This window comes from Choloepus didactylus, chromosome 16 (genome assembly GCF_015220235.1).
Source record: "Choloepus didactylus isolate mChoDid1 chromosome 16, mChoDid1.pri, whole genome shotgun sequence".
In the NCBI taxonomy this organism is placed as follows: domain Eukaryota; kingdom Metazoa; phylum Chordata; class Mammalia; order Pilosa; family Megalonychidae; genus Choloepus; species Choloepus didactylus.
Window position 1 is genome coordinate 44,325,724 of NC_051322.1, and position 27,546 is coordinate 44,353,269.

Below are 27,546 nucleotides of genomic sequence, written 5' to 3' on the forward strand. Positions count from 1 at the left end.
TCACTGATTCATACCTGCCTTTCTCACCACTCTTCACATTTCCACATTGGCCTCTCAAGTCTTCACCTATGTGCTGGTTTGAATATATTATGCCCCCTTCAAAAGCCATGTTCTTTAATGCAATCTTGTGGGGGCAGACTTATTAGACTTTTGATTAGGGTGGAACCTTTTGATTGAGGGTTTCCATGGAGATGCGACTCACCCAACTATAGGTGATACTGTCGATTAAATTATTTCCATGGAGGTGTGGACTCCACCCATTCAGGGTGGGTCTTGATTAGTTCACTGGACTACTTAAGAGAGCTCAAGAGCTGACACAGATGCTGACACTTAGAGATGCTTGGAGAGGTGGACAGAAGGATGTTTGGAAATGCTAAAGTAAGAAACAAAACCCAGAGTTTGCCCCCAGATAAGCTAAGAGAGGACCCCCAAATGCTTACAGAAATACCCTGGGGGAACAAGTAAGGATGTACAGGGGCTGAGAGAAAGAAGTTAAGTCCAAAGACATTTTGGAGAAAGCCATTTTGAAACCAGAACCCAGGAGCAAAGGACCAGTAGGTACCAGCCACGTGCCTTCCCAGCTGACAGAGGTGTTCCGGACACCACTGGACATTCTTCAGTGAAGAGTTCCTCTTGTTGACACTTCTGTGGCCTTAGAGCTGTAAATTTGTACCCTAATAAATCCCCTTTATAAAAGCCAATCAATTTCTGGTATTCTGCTTAATGGCAGCATTAGCAAAACAGAACAACCTGCTACCTCTTGTTTATCTCCCAAAAAGGGAGGATTAAAAAAAAAAAAGAAATAAAAAATCCATCCTTCTTCCTTCTCTGCCCTGACATCTCAGGCTAGACAAGGAGCTCAGTTTGAGGGTTTTGTTGTCAAAAAACCCCTTCAATTGAGGAATTCATGATGAAATGGGTACAAATTCAGGGTTAAAACACTTTGCATGTCATGGTTCTTCCACCTTAGTGACACAAGGTCAGGAGACAACAAAAAAGTCCTCACATGAGAGCCCCACAGGTCTATAGCCAGGCCGCCAGCAGACCCTCAAACTGTTGCTTTTACCAATTCCACTCCACACTTGAGCTTCCTGTACTTCACCTACTAATCAAGATTTTAACTGTTACCTACTGTGTATTCCTCTTTATCATCTCTTTCTCTACTTTTTGCCAGCAGCACTGGTTTCTTATCTGCTTATATGCCTGCCAGAATTCTCATGATGAGTAAAAGGTAAATGTGTATAAATTAATATATTGCACATGTTATTTGAGGTTGGGAAACAATTTACTGTACTTCATTGTCTCTCCCATTAGACAGAATTCCTTGATGGACTGGAGTTATTACCATTATCTTTGTGTTATCACCACCCAGCCTAGAGCTAGCCCATACAAAAATGTGCTAAATGAATATCATCCCTAAAACTTCATTTTAGGCTCAATTTACTTCTTTTTTCACATGTTAAAATCTCCTAACATGCCCATCAAGTTATCATTAAAATGGAAAATGTGTCATAAGGCATAGGCACAAATCCATTAGACTGCTGCAGAAAAATGGAGCTTCTAGGGCTGAGTCAGTCTTTGGTTGATGTTCACTATAAAACTTACTCTTGAAGTTTTATGTGCTTTCTCTAGCCATTCAAGAATGTTTTGCAAAAACAAAAACTGGAAAGAGGCAAACAAGTTTAAGATACGGGAAAAGCAAATAAAGGAATTTCATATATAATTGGTTCTGCAAAAGTTATTTGAAGATAATGGAATTCAATCGAGTTTATAAAGCAGTGCAATAAGAAATACATACAGCCTTTTCCTGCACTGAGCTTTAATTTTCAGCAATTCACTTTTTATCCTGAGGTTCATTTTGAGTAGCAACACTAACTATATAGCTCAAAACCAGCCAATAGGAATAGGGTCATAAGGAACTCTGGAGAGCATGCAAAAACTACTCACTTGAGAAGTTTGGTAGAAAAGGGCCAAGAAAAGAATCAACTGACTAAGTGAAAGGAAGCGAAGTTCAGGCAATGGCTAAGTCCTCCTTATAACCGGTGCTTAGGATTCCCATGCCCTAGGACCCTTTTCCCAAACGACACTTTAAAAAAAAACAATGTCCACACCAGTAATATTTCTTTGAAATTCAATACAACAAATGTTTATTTAACACCTGAAGGAAACACTGAAATGAGATAGAATCTGTGGAATGACAACTTTAATACCTAAATTCAGATCTTTTAAAATCCAAACTGACTCTTAAAAGAACTACAATCCCCAAGGAAGATGGCTTCAAATAAATTCTCCTGGTTCGGGTTTCTGCCACTGACAGGACATGGGCCGCGGTGACCCCACGCTGACAGCGCACAGGACCTCGAGGGACAAGTCCGCCAGGCCTACCAGAGACCCCTAGCCAGAGTGGACCCCTCGGTCTACTCAGCCTCCTGGGTCCAGGGCATCATCCTCAGACGGCCCCGCCCCGAGAATGCCCAGCAGCGGGCTTTGGGAGCCGCAGCCGCAAGCCCGCCTAGGCTCAGCCCCAGGAGTGCGGAGGTCGGGCATCCGGTCACCCCCTCTTACCTGAGGATCATAGAGCACGACGGAGCAGGACGTGCCAAAGGCCAGAAGTCCTCCCGGCCCAGGGCTCCAGCTCAGGGCTCCTCGCACCCGATTAGGGCAGCAAAACACGTGAGACGTCTCCAGCACAGTGGGCACCATGCTGCTGAACCGTCAGCTGCCGAACCCAGAGCCCGTACTTCCGTCTTCAGAGCGGAACTACTAGCACGGCTGCCTCCCACGCCGATGTGATCCGGTCCCCGTTTCGTAGGCGATCGAGGGCGGGGCAGAGAAGGGACCGCCCCTCGCCGGCCCCGCCCCCTCACCCCCGCTGCCCGGGCGAGGGCCTCTATACCCACTCGACCTGATCTAGCGCTGTGTATCCGCTACCCGCTTTCATTTCCGCGACCACAGCCCAGCACTCGCGCGGGCCCTCCGTTCCAGAAGCGAAGACCCAACCGGAGTGCTCGGAACCCTCCTGGAAAACCCGGAGCTTGAGTGCCAGGGCGGCGTCTGACGAGGCTGGCCCGGGGACCTTGGCAAGCGAGACTCCAGTCTCGGAGAGGCGCGGGGTCGCGGATGGGCTCGAGGTAAGGATTCCCAACAGGTAGCGGAACTCAGAGCCCGCTGGGCGGTGCCGCTGTTACTAGCTCCGATTCCCCGCCCCTGCGAGCCCCGCGGCTCCCTCGAACACGCGGAGACATCCATCCACCTACTGGGGACGGGGTTCCGAGGCTGCACTGCGCATGCCCCGCAGTCATGGCCGGCGGAGGCGGTGACTCTGGGGTGCGCGCTGCGCGCGGCGGTAATTAGTGATTGTCCTCGTGCAGCCGGGAGACGAGGACCCGCGGGGCGCGGCTTCCCGGTGGCTGCTCGGCGGTACCCTGGATCGAGGGGCGACGGACCAAATGAGACCTCCGCTTCTCCGAGCCTTGTAGAGGTTTCTCGGAAGGAGAAACCCCTCTGCTTGCTCGGCGCCCTTCGGACCGCCTGCGGGGAATTGAAACAGCGCCCCGGGTCGAGCAATCGGACTGCGAGGCTGCGGATGAGTGAGTTCCGCAGGCTGAAGGGGGTGGCTGAGAGGGCAGCCCCGCGGCCCGGCGGGCAGGGGCCTGTGGAGAGGGGAACTCCGTGGATGGGGTAAGGGGACCGCGGAGCGGAGAGGCTGCCCTTGGAGCGCGCCTTGGAGAGTCGGACTTCCAGGTCTGGGGTGCACAAAAAAGGGCTTCAGGGTCCGCGAGGACTTGCCGAGGAGATGGTCTTTACATTCCATGCCATATTCGAAGATGGTACAGGCGTGCTCAAAACTAAAAAACCGTAGGAGCAAAGTTGTGCCCACCCACCCCCCTCGCTGTTTTCTCTAGGCCCTTTTCCTTTGGCTTTCTTTTGCCCTCCAATACACGCCGACTTGCCGGAAAGGAGATCCACCGGCGGGTCCGCAGTCGTCCTGGGAGCATCCTCTCAGAAGAAAGGCATGCAAATGCTTTGAGCTGCTCCTTGCGCCATCCGTTGATGCTTGTCTTCCCCACCCAACCCGCTATTGAATGGTTTCTTAATGGTTCTCTTTTGCCTATTAAATGAATTCCTTAAACTTAAGGCCCGGAAGAGTCTTCTCTCAGGGGTCTAGCCTTATGCTATTTATATACTTCCATTTCCCACTACTCCCAATATAAGCAGCCATTGTACAACACATGACAGTTTACCGAGCTCTTCCACGTACATTTGTGCCTGTGGTTTTCTCATTCACTCTGCAAAGTAGGTATTACCGGATTTCCAAATGAGGTGGCAAATACCAGAAACTGGTCCAAGGAAGAACAGCCGAAAGTGGTAGAGCTAGGTTGCCATAAGCTGTTGCTCCTTCCCTCCAGAAACCTACCTCTGGGTCTTTTGTTTGAGGCAAATGGATTTCGCCTGCGTCACCCTCTGTCACTGCTGGGTCCTGAGCTATTAATCCATCTTCTTACCTGATTCTGCCTTCCTCTGCTTAACCCAATTCTGTTTTTCATGGCCCAACTCTACTCCCATCTCCTCTCTGGGACTTAGGCCATTGATTCCAATAACTATTCTGTGGGCGAGTGATAGTCCATGATAAAGTTTTCACTGGTCTGTAGCAAAATGAGAACAATATAGTGAGTTTTTATAGCATTTACTTTCCTTAACTTACAGAATTATTCTTTTTTGGTGCAGTCTTTCAAAAGAATGAGGTCTATATGTACTGACATGGAAATGTCTCTGATTCATTGTTCAGTGGGAGGGGAAATCCCATTTTTGTGTTTTAAGTATACATATTTGAACATGCATGGAAAATATCCTGAGGGATACACAAGAAACTTGCAAAATTGTGTACCTTTGGGGAGTGGGTTTCAGGGAAAGGGACCTTATATTGATTTGTTTACAAAGAGTAGTTTTTTTTTTTTTTACTTAAGAAAAATTTTTTGATGCAAATTATTCCAAAATTGTCATTTCTTACTTACTTTGGTGTTTAAAGATTCTTTTATGAAATTAGGATGATGGTGGAGGTAAAGTTTTGTGTAAAAAAAAAAAAAAAAAAATCACTGTTTTCAGCAGAATAAGAAATTGCCAACCAGGCTGTGCCCTCATGGATGTCTTCTGTGTCTGAATTACTATTGCCTTTACAGCGCTAATTACAGTCTCAGCACTTAAATGTAATCAGGTTGTTTTAGCAAAGCAGGGACGCCTAGGACTATAGTTCTCTATCCTTCACTGTACTTAGTCCTATACTGGTTACACCAAATAATGCTCTGTAAACCACGATTATTTGATTTGACACCAATTTTTAGCATGAAGTTTCTAAATTCAAATTGTTTTCTTAAGTGAAGGCAAGAATTGTTTTTCTATCTTCTCTAGGAAGGTGCAATGGCAAGAAATTTATCTGTGATCTTGGTCCTGACCTTCACCCCGTTGGTGTGGTGTGTCACAAATCCCCTTCATGAACCAGAACCACCAGCTGCTTTCCCTCAGACTGCTGAGAAAATTGTTCCAAATTGGGAATCAGGCATCGATGTCAACTTGGCAGTTACCACACAGCAACATCATCTACAACAACTTTTCCATCGCTATGGAGAAAATAATTCCCTGTCAGTTGAAGGGTTCAGAAAATTGCTTCAGCATATAGGCATAGATAAGATTAAGAGAATCCATATAAACCACGACCATCACTCTGACCACGACCATCACTCTGATCACGATCATCACTCTGATCACGATCCTCACTCTGACCACGATCATCACTCTGACCACGATCATCACTCTGACCATGATCGTCACTCTGACCATGATCATCACTCTCATCGTAATCATGCTGCTTCCAGTAAAAATAATCGGAAACCTCTTTGTCCAGACCATGACTCTGATGGTTCAGGTAAAGATCCTAGAAAAAGCCTGGGGAAAGGCTCTCACCGACTGATCAAGGATGGTGTTGGTGCTAGTGAAGTGACCTCAACTGTGTATAATGCTGTCTCTGAGGGAACTCACTTTGTAGAGACTATAGAGACTCCAAAACGTAGAAAAGTTCTCCCTAAAGATATGAGCAGTTCCACTCCACCCAGTATTAGAGAAAAGAGCCGTGTGAGCCATGTTAGGAAAACAAATGAATCTGTGAGTGAGCTGAGAAAAGATCTTACATATTCCAAAAACGCATATGAAAATACTCAGGAGGTAAGATGGGTCCTGTTCATTATTTTAATTAATGTACATGCTTGTCTGTCCTGTCATTGACACCTCTGTCTCATTCAGAGTTGAAAATAAAAAGTGTAAGATTATTGAAAAGGGCATTTCTTAAAAAATAAAAGAAAATTTTTAAAAATTTTTGAAGGAAAAGAAAGAAAAGGAAATTTCTACCTTCTCTGCAAGGTACTTGACTCAGTGTGTGCATGTTATGTTGTAAACATTCCTGATAGAAAATTTGGTAAATACGTCTTTGATAAGGATAGTGCTACCTGCTAAGATTTTTTTTTTTTTCCTAAAATAGAATTTAAAAAAAATATGATAAGCCAGTATCAGGGTGGGTTACTTTGCAGAAATTCTTTAAAGGTGGATATTATTAATACAAAATAGAAAATGAGGTGGGGGATAGTGTGTGAAAAAACAGGAGTTAGAATCCGTGTTTTAGGGAATGGTGTGGCAGAAGGGCTGAAGAAGAGTAGTGCCACCTCCTTGGCAGAGGGATCATGATGACTTGAAGAGTAACTAAAATTGGGATGCCCACCAAGAACATTGTGCTGGGCAAGTGAAAAGACCTGGGCAGTGAGGATCTGAGTTCTTGTGATTTTACCAGAATGGTCATCCAGACTGTCCACCAAACACCTTGGTAAAGAGGTCAAGAACATCAAGTTAGTATATTTTAATAAGCAAAACCAAGTACTTTATTCAAACCCAGCATATGTCTGTCCTAATTCTGGAATAATCCTGCTGACCATCATACCATAGCCACACTGATGATGAGAATTATTCTGAGTAGTATTAGCCAAGAACTGGGAGTTTAAAATATCTGTAGAAGATGAGAAGCAGGTCTGCAGCCAATTCTTTTTTGTGGGGAGAGAGAGAGTAGGTTGCATAGAGGAGATTCTCTTCAAACCAAGCTTGTCATGTAATTAAATTGTTGAGCACAATTACTTGCCCGCACAGGTTTGTTTTATTAACTAGCTTTGCCCTCCAGAATAAGTAATCTAAATTGCATAATATTCTCTTATTGTAGATCATTCTTTTGCCAGGTATGTGGACAGATCTGAGCTAAGTTTTTGCAAGTAGAGTCATTGTTGGAAGAACAACATGTCTTGGGCTTGTTTAGGCTGAGTATGATAGCATTAGTACTAATACAACATATTTCTCAATCTCTAATGAACATCATCTGGAAATTAAAGCTCATTTCCTTAATAGGTTTATACAATGAATTTATGGGCTTGTGAATGTCCATTTATCCATTTTTCCACTTGAGTTTTTCCCCTGCATGACTGGTGATGTAACTGCTTCTTCCAAGAAGTAGATAGGAGACGTGAGATACCACCATTGTGACATTGTTTCTCTAGGCCAGTGACATAGCTCGAGGCCAGTTCTGAAATTCTCAAAAGTTGATTTTAATCCACGAATAAATAGCTTCAGTAACGAAGGGTGTTGTGTTATCAAACAACTCTTGGATTCTGTAATGAGAATGCCTTTTGGTGATTTTTCACTGCTTTGTTTCCTTCAGTGTTTCAATGCATCAAAGCTGCTTACGTCTCATGGCATGAGTATACAAGTTCTGATGAATGCGACAGAATTCAACTATCTCTGCCCAGCTATCATCAACCAAATTGATGCTAGATCTTGTCTGATTCACACAATGAGTGAAAAGAAGGCTGAAATCCCTCCAAAGACCTATTCTCTACAAATAGGTAGTGTTGCCTTTTTTATGGAAAGATAATTTCCAGTAGATAAACTTATGTTGTAGTTTTCCTTATATTTACATCATCTTCTTCGTTTTTCAACATAATTCCAAATATATCAACAAAATTGATACTTGCTCTGAATGTACAGAAAGCAAATGTTAACCCCCACTCCTTTTTTTTCCTTTTTTTTTTTTTTTTTATAGACAAAAAATGAAACTTAGACTGTAACTTGTCTGAGGTCATTCATTCCATGTGAGGTGTCCAGGTCATCCAAAATTTGGGCTTTTTAGATGATGTTTGGGAGGAGAGTCAAAGTCAGTGTCTGCTGCTTAGGGCGCTGATTCTGGTATGGTCTTATTGATAAAGTCACATTGCTCAAAAACTGTAATGAGAAAGAAAACAGTTGCTTTGTTTACTGGCAAAATGAATGAGTTCCTGTTTTCTTTCTCTTTCTCCATCTTTCTGTTTTACTTTTTCTCTCTTATTTATAATTTAACTGTTAGGAAAGTCTGAAAGCTCAGTTCTGAAGAGAGCTAGAGTTCATCCTTGGAAATCCTTTTTCTTCCCCTCCTTTCATCCCCAGTACTGGCCTGGAGAATTTTTTACTGGGCTTATTTTTGCCTGAGGGGGTTCTTAAGAACCAGTTAGATTGCTAATTCTATCCAGCATAGGTTTCTTGGTTAATCTTTTATTGCCACAATCCTGTTCACACTGAATTTGTGCCACAGTCCTGTTCACACTGAATTTGTCGTTCTCTTGCTTCCTTGCTTTTACAAATTGCTTTATGCTACTTTCCAAAAGTATGTTTTTCAAAATTTATCAAGTGTATGACTTTCTTTGCTTTGTTTTGTTTTGTTTTTTTGACAGCTTGGGTTGGTGGCTTTATAGCCATTTCCATCATCAGCTTCCTGTCTTTGCTGGGTGTTATCTTAGTGCCTCTCATGAATCGGGTGTTTTTCAAATTTCTCCTAAGTTTCCTTGTGGCCCTGGCTGTTGGGACCTTGAGTGGAGATGCTTTTTTACACCTTCTTCCACATGTAAGTACAGTAATTTGTCTGATTAGTGTACTTTATTTTTTAACATTGAAAATATGTAAATATTCTGGTTTGTACTAGAATTCTTCATAGTGGTATGAACAAAAATTTAGAAATTTGGTTTAGAGAAGTTGATTTTAGAATATACATGGAACTGAAAGCTACATATGCTGCCAGGTCTCAGTACATGTTCATGTTTTTTAGCTTTTCCCTTCAAGAGGAATTTACAAAGTCCAAATCTAATTTAACTTTTTGGAAACCTGTTAATAAAGGAAGAAAAGTTCTGCTCAGATATTAGTACTGTGACAAACTGCAACAATGTTAATTATCTGCTTATCTGTTAATTGTCACAAAAGAGTTTCTCTTGAGTTGAATTCATATGTATATTTAGAAGTTTACACTTAATGACATGAATGAATTTTTGAATAAAACAGTTCTGGTAAAGTGAATTTACTTTTCCATTTGATATTTGAGATAGGTGCTCAGTCAGAAAATATTTGGATCTCATTTTTTAAATTTCCCTAAGAGGTTTGCAGGTAAGTGGGAAAAGGAAATCACTCTATTCCTAGAGCAGTACAAATCTCATACCCCATTCACTGGTGAAAGAAAGCCATTTTACTATGTCATGTTCCCTGACCAGCAGATGTCAGATGTCCAGGAAACCTGCTGCATGAAACCACCTGTGTGGAGGGTGTACCCTGTGACACCATCGCACCTCTTTTAGTGTATTCCCTAAGAGGCAGGCTCTTGGGCAGTGCACCTAGATTTTGGGTATCTGCCAGGGCCTGTCATTACACACAGTCTAAGCTTCTTGTAAGCACTCCAGTGATGCTGGGATGGGCTTTTCAGTGTGGGCTAGAAGGTGTAGGTATTCTGCTCCTGTTAGTGTAGGAGTTCCCTGTTATTTGTGAACATGGTAACTTGTCAAGTATTAAAAATGCCCACCACGTATATATTATGAGAGTTGTTGTGGAATGTATCTGTCTTTACATTAAACAGATCCACTCTCTTAAGTGCCATTGTACATTATACACGTTAAGTTCTATATAACTAGTTGTTCATTAGTCATATTGTTTTTTAATGTCCTATACTTCTCCTCAGTTCTGATATATCCCATTAATTGTCTAATTCTGAATTATTTCAAATTTGACCTTATTTTCTTAGCCATTTCTTCTGATGTGTGAAACAAATGAATTTGTAAAATGCATATTGTTTTGCCTTTAGTCTCATGCAAGTCACCACCACAGCCATAGCCATGAAGAATCAGCAATGGAAATGAAGAGAGGACCACTTTTCAGTCATCTGTCTTCTCAGAACATAGAAGAAAGTACCTATTTTGATTCCACATGGAAGGGTCTGACAGCTTTAGGAGGCTTGTATTTCATGTTTCTTGTTGAACATTTACTCACATTGATCAAGCAATTTAAAGATAAAAAGAAAAAGGTAAGAAAAAGCATACTGAATATTTACAATATATCCAACATTTATTCAGAGTAGTACTGTTAACTAGATTGTTAGAATAGCTTGTCCAGGGTGTATGATCCTCATTTGAGAGGGGGTTCAGTGCCCTCTGAGCTATTTTGTGCTCCCAGAGGCATTCTTGGAGAGCAGTTCTGTATCTTGATAACTCTGGAGAGTTTTGCCTTCAGCATTCCCTTCAAACTCACCGGAGGGTAAAAAAGACAAGGATAAACATCTGTGTACATGACCAAATGAGGTATAGGCAGGATCTTGAAGAGCAAAAGCATTGTGGATACACTACTGAAATTTATTGGTGGTTACAATTTACTGTTGTGTTGTTATAACCATATAATAACTTTAAGTTATTGTAGTTATTAAATTGAAATTATTCACCTAGTAACTGAATATTCTGTTCTGTTTCAGAGGTTCTGTGACTTTCACAGATTTGCCCTTTGCACATTGCCACCAGAAAATAGTATGAAGCCAAACGGTTTGTTTTCTGGTAAAAATACCTTTTGAGTCACCTGTGGTTGTCTCCTTCTTATCTGATGTGATCAGGCAAGTCAGTCAAAAGACTCTGTTGGAATGGAGACTCTTAGAAATGACACATACACATCTTGGACATTTTAATTTAATGTATTCGTACACTCATATTCTGGTCTCCGGTGTTGACCAAGATTTTCTTTGAGATGGAGTATTATATCATTTTTCTTCTATAGCCATGTCACTTTGTCTGCCATTTCCAATTTTGATTTCTCTAAAATTGAGCAAGAGGTTATGTACTTGAAAGGCCATTTTGAGTGTAGAATCTAGATTTATGAAATTGTAAAAATTATATACATTGATTGCCCGACATAATTTGAGAGCATTTTTTTAGCAACTTGCCTTTGAGTCTTTCAAAAGCAATCAAATTAGTTTCATAATAGTATTTTCATCATTTCATAGTTTAAGTAATATGTAACTAAATTGTACAGTTATAGTAATAAGTATCACTGGTATGAAAAGGTTTGAGAACTAACACAGCTGAATCTTCCTGAGTATAGGGCTCACTGTGGGAAGCAGAAGTGCGTATGTAACTGGAGAGTTCCTTCCTCATCCATCCCATGAATATTTGCACTTAGGGATTTTGCATTCACTAAAACTCACATTGCAGATTTTGAGCCCTGTCTTTAGTAGACCTAAATTTAGAGGGAAGAAGCGAAATAAGGATAGCTGTTCATTCTTAATCTAGGAAGTTATCTTCCATATTCTCATTATCACGATTGCTTCATTTGGACTGGGTTGAGAATGCATTCTACTTCTTTATCTCTCTGGAATTATTCTCACCTTAAAACAATATCAATTTTAGTTTTGGAGGTGTTTGGTTTGCTTTTATTTTTAACTTTTTCTGATTTCAATGCTATAATTTAACTTTCTTATTTCACTTTAGTTTTTAAATTTTACTTAAAGATAACTTTTCTTTTAACTAGCATTCTTTTAGCTGGAACTCTAAGAGATTGGCTCTCTTTTATCTAATATAGGACAGTTTTTTGAAACTCCAGGTTATAACTAATTAGTGGGTTGTAAAATCAATTTGTATCATGCCCAGTATTTTAAAATACAATAGTAATATTATAATATATAATGTGTTGTAGAGCTATTATTTTGTAAAATTCACTTGGATTATTTGTATTTAAACGTGTATAGGTTTGTAGGGGGAGGGGTAAAATATAAATGTACTTATTACTGTGGTTTGTAGTCAAAAAAGTTTGATAATCTTGCTCTAAAATAGTACCTACTAGAATGTAAGCCTTTAAGAATCAGGACTTGTCTGTCTGGTTTACTTCTGTATCTCCAATACCTAGAATAGTGGCTGGTACATAGTAAAGTGATTGATAACTATTTATAAGAAACATTAAATGTTTAAGAAACATTAAAGAGCAAGTAAGCATGATTTCTAGACAAAGTTTCTGCCCACAGGAGTTTTGCAAACATTCCATGTTCTCTTCCCCTTTCAGAATATGTTGAGTTTATCTTTGGTCAAGGGCATCCAGATCTTAGTGTTACTTACATGTAACAATTTTTAATCTAAATTTGGTTCTCTCAAACAGAAAAAAAACATTCATTATATGGTGAGTGTTGGGAGCTCTTCAGGCCCATAACAAGACATTTTACATAGGATTTTCCTTAAGAGATCCATCTGTACCCCTGTGAGATTCTCCATCATAGTATTAGGTCACCTGTCCTGTGAGTCAATGTGAAATCTACATTCAAATTAGGGTTCCATCTCATACTTGATAAATATAGTTAGACCTTTGTATTAGTTCCACCTCAGACTTTCTACCAGTGAAGGTTATTGCTTATGCCGGAAACCTGAGAATCATCTGTGACGTTGCTCCCCTCCCCATACCTGATCAAGTTTTGTTAATTTAGCCCTCCTACGTGTGTCCATTTCTCTACTTGTTCCTTGCTGTCGTCCTCGTCCAAGCTGATTATCTCCCACCTGGGAGACAGCAACTGCCTTTTAAATGGCCTGACCTCACTGTTTTGTTTTCGTCTTCTCCCAGTCCTGTTTTTACAGAGCAGGCAGAAGGATGTTTACACGAAAATTTCATGAGGTTGTGGTCTACTACTTAAAACCCTTCCTTCAATGACTTCCCATTGCTTTTAGGGCAAAGTCTACAACACTTAACCTGGCTTCTATCATCTGGTTTCCTTCAGTACCCCAGGCTCATCTATAGCCACGCTTTCTCTGACCTACTCCACCACCTTGCACTTCTTTCACTTCCAGTAGGAGGCTGCCCCTTCCAGCTTCAGGGCCCTCCTGTGTGCTAGTCTTTTGGCTAGAAAACCACCATCCCCAGCAAACTTGGCGTGGATGTGACTTTCTCAATGAAGTCTTGTTATTATACATTTTCATAGTACCATGTGTTTTTTCCTTTGTAAAATGTATTGAATATTTCAGTCAAAGAATTGTATAATTATTATCTGCATTGTCTCCCTCTACATGGTTAAGCTCTAGAAGAACAAGGACTGTGAATATGTTGTTTTATGTTTTCTTGCCAACACTTAGCATAGGGGACCTTATAGGCCCTTAATTAACTTACTGAATGAGACAATTGGTTAAACTAAGTTCTAGAAAGACACATCGCCCATCAAGAAATAAAGCACCAACAAAAGTGATTTAAGATACCCTAAACTCATTTATTTTTACAAATGTTTAACTACTTTCTCTGTTTGAGACGTTATGGTAGGTATTCCAGTTTGCTAATGCTGCTGTTTTGCAAAACACCAGAAATGAATTGGCTTTTATAAAGGGGGTTTATTTGGTTACAAAGTTACGGTCTTAAGGCCATAAAGTGTCCAGAGTAGGGCATCAACAGTAGAATACCTTCACTGAAGGATGGCCGACGGTGTCCGGAAAACCTCTGTTAGCAGGGAAGGCACGTGGCTAGTGTCCGCTTGCTCCCAGGTTGTGTTTCAAAATAGCATTCTCCCAAATGTTGCTCTTGGGGCATTTTGTCCTCTCTTAGCTGCAGCTCCTCTTCAAAATGTCGCTCTCAGTAGCTCTCCAAAATGTCACTCACAGCTGCACTGAGTTCCTTCTGTTTGTCAGCTTATTTATATGGCTCCAGTGATTTAATTCAGACCCACCCTGAATGGGCGGGGTAACACCTCCATGGAAATTATCCAGTCAAAGTCATCATCTACAGTTGGGTGGGTCATATCTCCATGGAAACATCTAATCAAAAAGTCACACCCTAATCAAAAAGATTAATCAATCTGCCCCCACAAGATTGCATCAAAAATAATGGCATTTGGGGAGCCATAGTACATTCAACCTGGCACAGTAGGCATTATGCTAGGAGTATAAAAATTTGTCATTGCCTTTTAAAACTCTCATAACCTAGGAATGTACAGATAGATGCTGTTAGAGCTAGAATCAAATCTCAGGTAGGGTAATGATTGCTTAAGTACATTTAGAGATCCACAAATAAGAAATACATTATTTGTGTGATGATTTTCATCATTTTGAATACTATCTTCTACATAGAAGATAATACACAGGCACCATTATTCAAACAATGACATTTATACAATGTAAACATTGTTTGGACTCAGGTAAGGACAGTATCTCAAGCATGGTATTTGGAGTGGTTAAAAAGCCCAGTCATCCCAGGGGATGCCGTGTTGGTTTTGTATAACCGACACTTATGGTAGATTGATCTAGGGAACATTAAGGAAGATTAATATGTGATTTGTCTATATATATTTCATATTATTAAGGAATTAATTCTTTAACTTTCTAACCAGCTACTATGCTTAAAACACGTACTAGGTGCTGTGCAAATGAAAGTACTTTCCCTGCCTTTGGATGGCTTTTGTTCCAACAAAGATCTTGTATTCTGTTGTCTTTTTCTGTATTTTTGCTCAACTGTTTATTTAAAGCTATACACAAAAGCAAATCAACTTTTTTGAAGTATTGCTTTCTCTTGCTATTTTAGAATCAGAAAAAAACTGAAAATGATGATGATGTGGAGATTAAAAAGCAGTTGTCCAAGTATGAATCTCAACTTTCAACAAATGAGGAGAAAGTAGACACAGATGATCGTAAGTCTTTATCAGTCAGTCTAAGGTCAGGAGGGAGCTTTAAAATTGCTCTGATTTGCTGGCAACGTGGGCTATTTGGAAGAGATGGACCATTTCCTTTTTTTTTTTCTTTAGTACCTCTTTAAAATTTTTTAAATTGCTAATAGGTTTATTGCTATGTGTATTTAATTTGATTTTTCTGTAATTTTTAATTTTGAGGTAAATTCAGGTTTATAGAAAAGTTTAAGAATAGTACAAAGAATTCCTGTATACTTTTCATTCGGATTCCCCAGTTACTTTCCCACGCTTATTCATTCTCTCTCTTTCATTCTCTCTCTTTCTCTGTGTACACACACATACACACACACACACACACATTTTTTTCTAAACCATTTGAGAGCAAGTTAAAAACATGATATTCCTTTACTCCTAAATACATCGGTGTGGATTTCCTAAGAAGGACTTTCTCTTGCATAACCACAGTGCCGTTATCAAAATCAGGAAATTGACTTTGATACAATGCCGTTGTTCTAGTTTGCTAATGCTGCTGGAATGCAAAACACCAGAAATGGATTGGCTTTTATAAAGGGCGTTTATTTGGTTACACAATTACAGTCTTCAGGCCATAAAGTGTCCAGGGTAACACATCAACAATCGAGTACCTTCACTGGAGGATGGCCAATGGCATCTGGAAAACCTCTGTTAGCTGGGAAGGCACGTGGCTGGCATCTGCTCCAGAGTTCTGGTTTCAAAATGGCTTCCTCTCAGGACGTTCTCCTTAGGCTTCTGCTCCTCAAAAATGTCACTCTTAGTTGCTCTTGGGATGTTTGTCCTCTCTTAGCTTCTCCAGAGTGAAAGTCTGCTTTCAAAGGTCATCTCCAAAATGTCTCTGTAAGCTGAAGCTCCTCTCTCAGTTCCTGTGCATTCTTCAAAGTGTACCTCTTAGCTATAGCAAGCTTGCTCCTTCTGTCTGAGCTTATATAGTGCTTCAGTATATGGGTGGGCCAACACCTCCATAGAAATTTTCCATCCAAAGGTCTTGTCCACAGTTGATTGAAGCACATCTCCATGGAAACACCCAAAGAATTCCAAAATCTAATCAACACTAATATGTCTGCCCACACAAGATTGTATCAAAGATACTGGCATTTGGGGAGACACAATACATCGAAACCAGCACAGCCGTTCTATAGTCTACAGATCTCCTTAGTCATATTATTCCAATTGTCTTAATTCCTTTATAGCCCTACCTCTTAAAAAAAAATTAGTCAAGAGTACAGTCCAGGATTAAATGTTACATTTAGTTGCCCCTCATTTTGGATATGTTTTTTTCATGATTAAATTGATGATTAGTTGGATCAGTTTTGGCAGGAATACCACATAGTGGTATACACAGTCCTTGTTCTCATAGTGGTATCAGGTCCTTTTCAGTGACATGATATACCACCCAATATAATCCTGTTTCTCTCATCATAAAGTTTTGTCTACCAGGTTTCTCTGTTGTAAAGCTCCTATTTTTCCTGTAGGAAAACTTGACAGTTAGCTGGGCATCTCTTGTTTTGCGGATTCAGTTAAAGTTATAGCTCCTTGCCATGACCTTTGAGATCCTACCCTGCCCTCTACTCTCCTCCATTATTCACTTTGCTCCAGTCACCCTGGCCTGCCTTTTATCCTGTGAGTGCACAAAGTTTGTCTCAGGTTCTTTGTATTCACTGTTCCTTCTGCTTGGATCCATCCCCTCCCAGATTCACAAAAATTGTTCTTCCTGTGATTTAGATCTCAACTCAGATGTCTCCTCCTCAGAGGCCTTCCCTGATCACCCAAATACAGCAGGTCTTCCACTGTCCTTTCCTTCATAGCACCCTATCCTATTTTCCCATGTGATCTGTGCCTCAACTTACTTTTTCATGTATTTCCTTGTTAAGTGCTTGTCTCCCCGCAAGAACATAAGCTTCTTGAAGGCAGAGACTGTCATGCTCCACTGTATCTCAAGTGCCTGGTAGAGTGGTTGGCACAGAGTAGGTGCTCAATAAATAGTTGCTGGCTGAGGGGAGAGAAAAATTATATTGTTTCTGCTGCTGTTTTATAGGGCTTCCGGTTCAATCTTTGTTTTCCAACATGCTGATTTTATCTAAAAAGCGAGTAAAATGTTCCCATTTTTCTTCTTGAATCTATTCCCTCTTCAACATTTTTAATGGATTCCAGTGAAATGTATAAACAATAAGAGGAAATAGATGCTTTGGAAGTTGGCTGCGGTCTCAGGAATGCTCCCAAGAAAATTGGTACCAGTGTACAGGAAAAAAAACAAAATAGAACCTTACTGTTGTGATTTACTTTTCTTTGCACAAATAGATAATAAAGACTTCTTGGTGATGATTTCAGATTCTTCTGTTTTCCATTGAATTTTATACTCCAAAAAAGAGGTATCTTGGTGGGATTATACATTTTTTAATTCTACTTCTCAGTACTTCATAGATTTTTTCTAAAGTAAGCATGTTGCTTCTTTTATAATCAGGAAAAAAGTCATCTTTAGAAAGGTAGGGAAGTAGAAAAAATTAAAGGAGAATCTGGGGGAAGTTACTGAAGGCTAATGTCTAAAATGCATTCTTAATATCAATATGTGAGATGATATACTTTCCAAAATTCATTGAACTCTATTGATATTTTTCACTGGCAATAATATTCAGTTCTTAAGGGATACATGAGAGAATTGCCATCCTTCAGGAACTTTTGTTGACTTTGTCAGTGGGAATGTTTGTATCCAAGTACATTAATAAAGCCTTCTGACGTTGTCCCATTGTCTTTTATGTTTATTCCTAGGACCTGAAAGTTATTTACGAGCAGACTCTCAAGAGCCGTCACACTTTGATTCTCAGCAGCCAGCAATCCTGGAAGAAGAAGAGGTCATGATTGCTCATGCTCATCCTCAAGAAGTGTACAATGAATATGTACCCAGAGGGTGCAAGAATAAATGCCATTCTCATTTCCATGATACCCTTGGCCAGTCAGATGATCTCATTCATCACCATCATGACTACCATCATATTCTCCATCACCACCACCACCAAAACCACCACCCCCACAGTCACAGTCAGCGCTACTCTCGGGAGGAGCTGAAAGATGCCGGCATTGCCACATTGGCCTGGATGGTGATTATGGGTGATGGCCTGCACAACTTCAGCGATGGCCTAGCAATTGGTATACATCTAGACCTTTGTTCCTTGTTGGTCAACTCAAAATGTCACATTATAACTACCTGTCAGATTTAAGCAAAGAATAGATAGATTTAGATAAAGCTGTTATTGGCTTCTAAGATTGTCAAAGTGCTATTTTTTCTTTGGCTACTTTGACAATGAAGTATTCAATAAACATTAGAGATGATTGAGTGCTAGGGACTGTGCCTAGCCCATTACCTAAATTGTAACTATCAGAAGTTGGTCTTAATTTGCAGTGGCTTAAGATCTAGCTTTAATTTGTATGGAATGTATATGACATTTTTCCCCCTGTACATTTAAGTTTCCTCATCTGTAGTGTAAACTGTATTAATAAGGTGAAACAATCTTTCCCATCATCTTTTATACTAAAAGAGTCTTCATATAGCCAATAAATTCAGTTACCAATCCGTATCCAAAGAAGAATATATTATAAAGCTTTTGCTATTAAATTGCTGTGCCACAGTTGGGGGATAATAGAATATTTACAAATTCAAGTAACTTAGTGCTGGAAGAAACAGTAGAAAGAATTACAGATGAGGCAGCTGAAGTCTGGAAAGTGAAAGCCAGTTGCCCAAGGATGCAGTGCTATTTCGTAGCCAGGCTGAGATGAGCGCAGACCTTGTCTCCTGAGGAGTCTTAAGTTCTTCCTCCTATACAGAACTGTGCATGGCATAAACAGACAAAAGGAGATGTGCAAATACACAGTCATGATTTATAATAGATCAGTTATATAATAGGCTAGCATTTTTAAAGGAGGGAGTAATCTGTCTTAGACTCTACTTTTAAGATAGTGAAAGAATGAAAGCAAACAAGTCTAATTACATGTGAACTCTTCCGAGGCAAGTAAAACATATTTAATCTCTTTGCTAAGTTTTTCTGAACATGTTAAATCACTTTATTTTATATTCTGGAATAAGTGTTTTGAATGGTAGTTACTACTTCTCAGGTTTGTATAAGATCATCTAATCATTCTAAGGCAAAGGTGAACCTTCCCTTCCATATCATAGCTGTCTGTACTCCTGTGGAAAAGTTAAACCTGACTGAATGGAATCTAAGATTACTTATAAAAAAGTTATAGGGTTGAGTTGGAGAAGTTCTGTTTATTCACAACCAGAATATGGTTTATTTCCTATACCTTATTTTGTATGCTGGTAAGAGTAAAAAAACACAAACACACAAACTAATGTAAGCCAAACTTTTTCTGATTGATTTTTACCCAGGCGCTGCTTTTACTGAAGGTTTATCAAGTGGTTTAAGTACTTCTGTTGCTGTGTTTTGTCACGAATTGCCTCACGAATTAGGTAAGGGAACCTTATAATCTGTGTTTGCTAGGTGGGTAAAGTGTCCTAGTGTAGTGATAGTTCCAGCAAGATTTCTTTGTAACTATCATGCCTTCTCATAAGTCTGTTACCCTACCTGCCTTTTTTTTCTTGCTGAGAACAAGGTTGTTTCCAGCCAGCATTCTGACCCAACGAGTAATATGAGTCCTCAGCTGCCTGTGTGGTCGCCAACGAGGCTCCTGGGCCACCTCCCTCGTCCCTTCCCCTACCAAATAGCTTCCTATGATTAAGGCCACAGGGTACAAAGGAATCATCTTCCATTAACAGAAAGACATTGAGAAGAGACTCGTGCTGGAGTTGAAGAGGGAAGTTGATGAATTTGGTTTTGAATATTGTGTTCTTTCTCACCAGGCTTAAAACATGAGTGCCTGTTACCCTACCATTTCAGCCTTATCCCTCACTCTTTCCCAGAGTTGTTCTGGATCCCAGTTCATATCTTTTTCTTCTTTTAGACATATGTATATTCACACACAACCTTGACATCATTTTCATTTTTGTTCCTTATCATGTGTTCTGCCATTCAGAAGGCCTCCTATTATCTGCCTTCTTAATACTTGTGCTCCTTCAGTGTTTGATTTGTGTATCATGTTCTAGGTCCTTCATGCCCTGTGAAGCCTCTCATCATTGTTTCCAGCTCCATTTATCGCTTCTCCTTTTATAACTAACTATAAAAATCTAACTATAGCATTAGACTCTTTAGCTCTTAATTATTCTACGTTGCTGCTATCATTTGCTGATAATTTCCCATGTGTTCTCTATCCTACCCCCTTCCCTTTACATCCAGTTATAAGCTCCTTGAAGATAGTGCAGAGCACAGTAATAGTAGGTTCTTGATATTTACCATTCATTGACAAAGTGGAAACCTATGAAAAACTTTGAGTAGAAGATATATTCGTTTATGGAGCTATTAGGGTGTTTAATATTGTGCTAGCCCTGGGATTCTCAATTTTGTACCCACCCTCCAAAAAAAAAAGAAAAATAGGAAAATTTTCTTGAATCTGGGAAGTCTCTTGGGTATGTGTTTTTTAAAATGATTTTCAATACTTTTTTCCCCTTTTTTGTTTTCTGTTAAAGGTGATTTTGCTGTTTTACTCAAGGCCGGCATGACTGTTAAGCAGGCTGTTCTTTATAATGCTTTGTCAGCCATGTTGGCATACCTTGGAATGGCAACAGGAATTTTCATTGGTCATTATGCTGAAAATGTGTCTATGTGGATATTTGCACTTACTGCTGGCTTATTCATGTATGTTGCTCTGGTTGATATGGTAAGTTTTTAAGAAGTCAAATTATTGGCGATAAAATGAAATGTTCATTAAAATGTCATTTTTAAAAAAGCTTTTTAATTAGATGCAGTAGTGTTGGGAAGTGATTTTTTTTCCTATACTCAACAGAGTAGAGTATAGAATGCAGATCCTTTAGAGTTTATCATTTTGGATTATTGATCACACATACACCTTTATCCCACCTAACGTGTACAATATCCACCTATTTCTGCTGGGGTGTCTTTCTGAGTAAAATCTCAATAATTAGGCATTGAATTCCTTATAGATTTGGAGGAACCCTAACACAAGCCAAATATTGATGACATGATTATATGTACTTCAGAATGCTTAAAGTTTCCCTATTAATGGACAAAGGAGTCATACATTCTTGTCACAAAGTCCATGTAACAATCCTAGCTAATATAATTGTAAGAATTATATTTTATATTGTGTAAAATTTTCATATCTCACATCGTATTCAGTTCAGATATGTAGGCAGTAAAAGAAGTAGTGTAATCAGTATGGTACTCCATTTTACATTGAAGGAAACTGGACCAATATAAATTTTTATTTGCTTACCGACCATAATTAATCATTCTTAATTAAACTACTGGGAAATGTGATTATTAGCGAGAGTCATTATGTGTGTGGTCATGTTTTAAGAAATATCCAACTGAAAATTAAGTATATTCTACTGAAAATTAAGCTAATGTACCATCCTGCAAATTCTTTGAAAACAATCAGTTGTTCTGGAAATTTGAATATTGCTCTGCTTTTTTCTTTAAGGTTCCTGAGATGCTGCACAATGATGCTAGTGACCATGGATGTAGCCGCTGGGGATATTTCTTTTTACAGAATGCTGGAATACTGTTGGGTTTTGGAATTATGTTGCTTATTTCTGTATTTGAACATAAAATTGTGTTTCGTATAAATTTCTAATTAGAGTCTAAATGCTAGAATAGCTTGTAAAACACTTCTAGCTGTAGTTTGAAAAGGTCATAGGGAGATAAGTTTGTATGCTGTGATGTGCAGCTTTTAAGGTTAGTGGATTTTGTGAGTTTTTGTATTGAATATTATCATTTGTTAGGCTTATAAGGTCAATTATGGTGGTAACTTAAAGGTCCGTTTTAATATTTAAGTTATTCTATTTTGGGACTGTAAGCTATATGTGCAATTCACCAATATTACCAGTTTATCATATAAACAAGAGGTTTGGCATGACATGTTCTGTATATTTCAGGAAAAATGTCTTTAATTCTTTTCCTAGAACTAATATAACACAGTAATTCACATGCTGGATTTTAAGCCTCGAAGAACTACTGGTATTTAGTAGTAAAAATGTGCCTGAAGCCTAAGATACCAATGAAACTTGTTTGTACTATGTTTAAGCTAGGAAATAAGAAGAAAAAGAAGAATCCACTAGAATTGAGGAGGCATTGATTTGTCATGCAAAACCACAAAACTGGTTATAAAATAGAAGACAAAAGCATATTTAAATGAGAAAAAGCAAAATTAGTTAAGTATACAGTGCATTCATAAACTTTTTGATAGTGGATTAAGGTTCCCATAAAAACAGCACTTTTCATATGCTAATTTAGTTGTATATTTAACTTTGTATAATAGTGAAGTCTAAAATATATATTTAATGAGTTCAAGCAGTAAATCTATTGACAAATTGGAATTTAAAAATATTTGTGTGGAAATATACCAGATGAGTATAGTAAGTTTGTGTATCACCAGAAGATTTGGGTCATAAGTTATATGGTTGATTGGATATTCTGGTTATGTGGTTTACCAAATGTCAGTGTTAGAAATTTGAGATATATGAGGACATTAAAACCATACTGATACAATTTGACTTCTTGAATTCAGAAAGTACTTTGGTATCTTGCAGTGCTTCAGTGTTATTATTATGAGCATTTTATAGTACTGTCATTTTATAGTACTGTAGACATACTAGGGCCAACTGTGGCATTCTCTAGATGTTGTTTTCTAAAAAATAAATTCCTCATGTCAACGTGATGTTAGATGTCTGATTTTCTTAAGTACAATCCAGATTATGGTATCAATTCATTTATATTATTGTATTGAGTGGCTTTATTTAATTTTTAGATTCTTCATCACAGATAAAAATTTCAGTCCACAGTTTGTTTCAAGCGATCCCTAACTTTAAAAAAAAAAATTAAAAAAAAAAAACAGCAGGGCCTAATGCTGGAGAAAAAGCATTAATACTATGTACTCTAAAGAGAATTGGAAGCAACTGGATAAGATCCCAACCCCCACCTAGGGCCTACAGAGAAACAGTTGAACCAGCATTCCTGTTCCCCAAACCAAGTGAAAAAGTATTGAGTGACGAGAATTACTTGGATTGGGGTTGCCTGCAAGGATGAGATGAGGTATTCCTTTTCTGGCTAAATGATTACCCTGCCTTTTTTTTTTTTTTTTTTTTTTTCCCCATTTAAGTTCAGGAATTTATTTTTGACAGAAGGTAAGCAAACAAAATGTTGCATGATAAAGCCTCATAAGCATAGACTCCAAACTATGCATAGTTTTTAGCTTTATTGCAACTTCCCTCCAAACGTTTTCTATCATCTGTGAGGCAGGAAATTCCTGGCATTTTTCCGACCAAACTAAAGAAGAAACACAGTATCACAGACTTCAAAGTATTAGGGAGTTTAGGATACCACATATTCCAAATGTAGAACACATTCCAAATGCTCGCATTTTTCTAGAGGCTGCAGTTCTTTGTTTCCAAGACCAGGTAAAGAGAGGGCAGTCCTGTCATCTGTAAAAATGACAATGGGGGCTCAGGGTTAGGACCATTTCTTGGTGACATTGAGATGGTTGAGCTGGTTTACAACAAATCTATGGGAAGGAAACTTGGAAGTGCTGGCTGCCTTGACGGCCTCTAAGGCCTGCGAACCGTGGCGTAGCCGTATTCCTGCTCCACAGTGAGGTAGGGCATGCTCAGCCAGTAGTGGTTCTCTGTTTCGATCTCCAGGTGATGGATCATTTTCTCCTTGGCATGGAAAGATGGTCTGTAGCTGCTGGTGCTTCCCGATCCACTGCCTTCCAGCAAACCGACTGTGGCGTAGGAGTACAGTCAGGAACTTGGTGCCAGCATCACTCCTCCAGGCTGACTGCCTCCGGCTGCTGGCCAGTGCGATGGTGGTGTGATGTGATTACTCTGCTTTAGAAACCCACAGACTTATCCTAATGTCACCTCTACATAAGTAGATTAGGAATTTCAAGGAATATCTGGAAATGCTCCTCTAGGAATTTGGAGAAAACAGGAACTTACACCTAGTCCTGTTGTGGAGATCCTGAAGGTGGGAAGTGGGCAGAGCCTGCCCACAAACAGAATGAGTAGGAATCACCATTCCCAGTCAAGTTCAATCCTGTTAGTGGACAAGTGGAGGAAGATTTAAGCAGTTCCCGTGGATCCATGTGGGGAGCATGGATGTTAAGGGAAAATACAAATGTTAACCAAGAAAATAATAGAAAAAACAACACTATTATAGAAAAGTATCATAACATCAAAATTCTCCCCTTTCCTGGCCAAGGCATAAGGCCCATTTACAGTGAGGTTTTGTTTTTTTTGTTTGTTTGTTTTTCAGTTTTATTGAAAAATACTCACATACCATACAATCATCCATGGTGTACAATCACCTGTTCACGGTACCATCATATAGTTGTGCATTCATCACCCCAATCTATTTTTGAACATTTTCCTTACACCAGAAAGAATCAGAATCAGAATAAAAAATAAAAATTAAAAAAATTAAAAAAAAAAACACCCAGATCACCCCCCCTCATCCCACTCTATTTTTCATTCAGGTTTTGTCCCCATTTTTCTACTTATCCATCCATATACTGGATAAAAGGACTGTGATCCACAAGGCTTTCACAATCACACTGTCACCCCTTGTAAGCTGTATTGCTATACAATTGTCTTCAAGAGTCAAGGCTACTAGGTTGTAGTTTGATAGTTTCAGGTATTTATTTCTAGCTATTTCACTGCGCTAAAACCTATAAAGGCTTATATATATAGTGCTTAAAAGTGCCCACCAGAGTGTCCTCTCAACTCCATTTGGAATCTCTCAGCCACAGAAACTTAGTTTCGTTTTATTTCACATCCCCCCTTTGATCAAGAAGATGTTCTCAACCCTACAGTGTTGGGTCCATATTCATCTCCAGGAGTCATATCACAAGTGCCAGGGAGATTTAAACCCCTTGGAGTCGGATCCCAGGTAGGGGGGAGGGCAGTGAATTCACCCACCGAGTTGACTTAGCTAGAGAGAGAAGGCCACATGTGAGCAACAAAGAGGTATTCAGGGGGAGACTTAGACACAAATATAAGCAGAGTTAGCATCTCCTTGCAGCAACAAGCTTCATAGGGGCCAGCCCCAAGAGAGAGGGCTCAGCACACCAAGCTTTCAGTCCCCAATGTTTGTGAGAATATCAGCAACAATCCAGGTGAGGAAGTCCAACACCTCTGCATCCTCCCCCAGCTCTTCAGGGGGGCCCTGAATATATACTTTTATTCTCCACCCAGATTACTTTAGGATGTGTTGCTATTTCATTCTAATCTATACAGACCTACCATAACTCACTCCTGTTCAAAGTTCCATGTAATTGTGTTTGAACAAACTGACTGTAGAAGTTATATTGTTAAGAAAATATAGATCCTACGCCAAATAAAAATCTCTTCCCTTGGTCTCACATGGAAGTTGAAGTTTGAACACAGTTTCAACCTTTACCCTTTGGCCTGATTTGTTCTAGTCTTAACCAGATCTGCTTTATTCATATCTCTAATTGAAGTCTGGGCTCTGTTTCAGCTTTTTTTTTTTTTTTTAAACAGTTGCTGTATACATAAATATAGATGTTCATGTCTGCCAAGCTCTAGCTCGGAGTTTCAGGTGTAACACAGATAACCAATGTTCTAGAGACCAATCAGGTTATACATTAAGGAAAACATAAGTCCCCAGTTGATCCAAAAGTTTCTCAGATAAGGAAAAACAAAAACAAAAACAAAACAAAACAAAAAGAGAAACTCATCAAGTTAATTGAGGTCAGCATAACCTTGATACCAAAACCATGTCCGAAGAGGTAATTTGTCTTGTGCCACAAGAATTCCTACACTTTCCTGCTGGGTTTACCAACAATTTAAGGTCCTAACCACTCTGCCTGGGCCATAGAAGTAGTTTTTCTCTGAGACAAACAGCAGGCTTTCTATAAAAGAGGTGGATTCCCCAAGTTCAGTGTTCCTAAGCTGCTGCACAAACTCACTACAAGCACATCAACCACCAGGGACCTTTCGCATTGCTCCATGGGGGTCAAGGGGAACTGACACAAATGATGCTCATTCTGCTTACTATACTGTGAGAAAGTCCTTTGTCTTTGACCCAGGACTCTCATGTCTCATGCCAGCATCCATGAAACAATAGCAATGAGGCTAACTCATTTGTAAGTAGAGTAAAATCCCAAAAACTGACAAAACCACACAAGGAAATATTTGAAAAGGAAAAACATAGATACAAGAAAATCTTAAGTAAAATAGTAAATCAAACTCGTAATGTATTCTGATCAGATAAGGTTATCCCAAGAATGCAAAGATGGTTCAACATCAGAAAATCCATTACCATAATTTACCATATTAACAGAAGATGAGTTTTTAAAAACCATAATCAAAATTAAATAAGAATTTACTTAATGTAACACTAATTAAAGATTAAAGAAAAAAAACTTGGTACAGCAAGAATTGAAGTAAATGTCTGGAATTTAGGAAATATCTTTACCAAAAATTTTTCTCTTGCATACCCCAATCCTAAAAGTCAAGGGTTTAGAAAAGCACAACAGAGGAAAGGAGAAATGTGGTGCAGACAAGAAGAACTAATGATGGATCCGAAGAAAGAGAAAGTACAACTCCCAAAATAAAGTGAAGCTTCACTCTCCCAATTTGTCTGCTTTTACATATTAATTGCAACAAAAATGTAAGGAAGTAGCAATTTTCCAACAGTCCCTTGTTGTCACCCTAAGTACTATGTCATTTGCTTGAATGGATTTTTTTTTATTCATATTGTTCACATACTGTACAATTATCCAAAGATCCAAAGTGTACAATCAATTAACCCCAAAACCATCATACAGCTGTGCATCCATCATCACAATTAATTTTTTTTCAATTTTTAGAACATTTTCATTACTCCAAAAAAGAAATAAAGATAAAAAAACGAAACTCAAATCCTCCCATATCCCTCCATTATTGACTCATAGTATTGGTATAGTACACTTGTTACTGTTGATGAAAGAACGTTAAAATACTACTAACTGTAGTATATAGTTTGCAATAGGTATATGTATGTTTCCCTATATGCAACTCTATTATTAACTTATAGTGTCATACATTTGTTCTGGTTCATGGAAGAGATTTCTGATATTTGTACAGCTAATCACGGACATTGTCCACCCCAAGATTCACTGTTTTACACAGTCCCATCTTTTAACCTCCAACTTTCGTTCTGGTGACATACGTGACTCTGAGCTTCCCCTTTCCACCACATTCACGCAGCATTCAGCACTGTTAGTTATTCTCACAATGTGCTACCATCACCTCTGTCCATTTCCCAACATTTAAGTTCACTCTAGTTGAACATTCTGCTCATAATAAGCAACTCCTCCCCTTTTTAGCCTCTTTCTATATCCTGGTAACTTATATTTCATGTCTATGAGTTTAC

The 27,546-nt window shown here is 39.1% G+C and overlaps 2 protein-coding genes across 5 annotated transcripts in view; one reads left to right on the plus strand and one right to left on the minus strand.

The window, feature by feature from the left end:
- ELP2 (elongator acetyltransferase complex subunit 2) overlaps positions 1-3,209 on the minus strand; it is a 58,310-nt gene extending 55,101 nt beyond the window's left edge. The window contains exon 1 of the mRNA XM_037805893.1: positions 2,566-3,209. Within this exon, the coding sequence (XP_037661821.1) occupies positions 2,566-2,703 (138 nt within the window). The 5' untranslated portion in view covers positions 2,704-3,209. The remainder of the gene's footprint in view (positions 1-2,565) is intronic.
- On the plus strand, positions 2,847-22,831 carry SLC39A6 (solute carrier family 39 member 6). Of its 4 annotated transcripts, none has more exons than XM_037805897.1 (11): positions 2,847-3,131; positions 3,372-3,681; positions 5,410-6,219; positions 7,751-7,934; positions 8,796-8,965; positions 10,187-10,405; positions 14,908-15,013; positions 17,813-18,190; positions 19,428-19,508; positions 20,622-20,812; positions 21,596-22,831. In XM_037805897.1, the coding sequence occupies exons 3-11, from the start codon at positions 5,419-5,421 to the stop codon at positions 21,746-21,748; spliced, it is 2,283 nt and encodes a 760-aa protein (XP_037661825.1). In that variant the 5' UTR covers positions 2,847-3,131; positions 3,372-3,681; positions 5,410-5,418; the 3' UTR covers positions 21,749-22,831. The 4 variants fall into 4 exon arrangements, with proteins under 4 accessions (XP_037661825.1, XP_037661822.1, XP_037661824.1 ...); XM_037805894.1 differs by having other exon boundaries at positions 3,372-3,590; XM_037805896.1 differs by lacking the exon at positions 3,372-3,681.
- Positions 22,832-27,546: the final 4,715 nt, after the last annotated feature.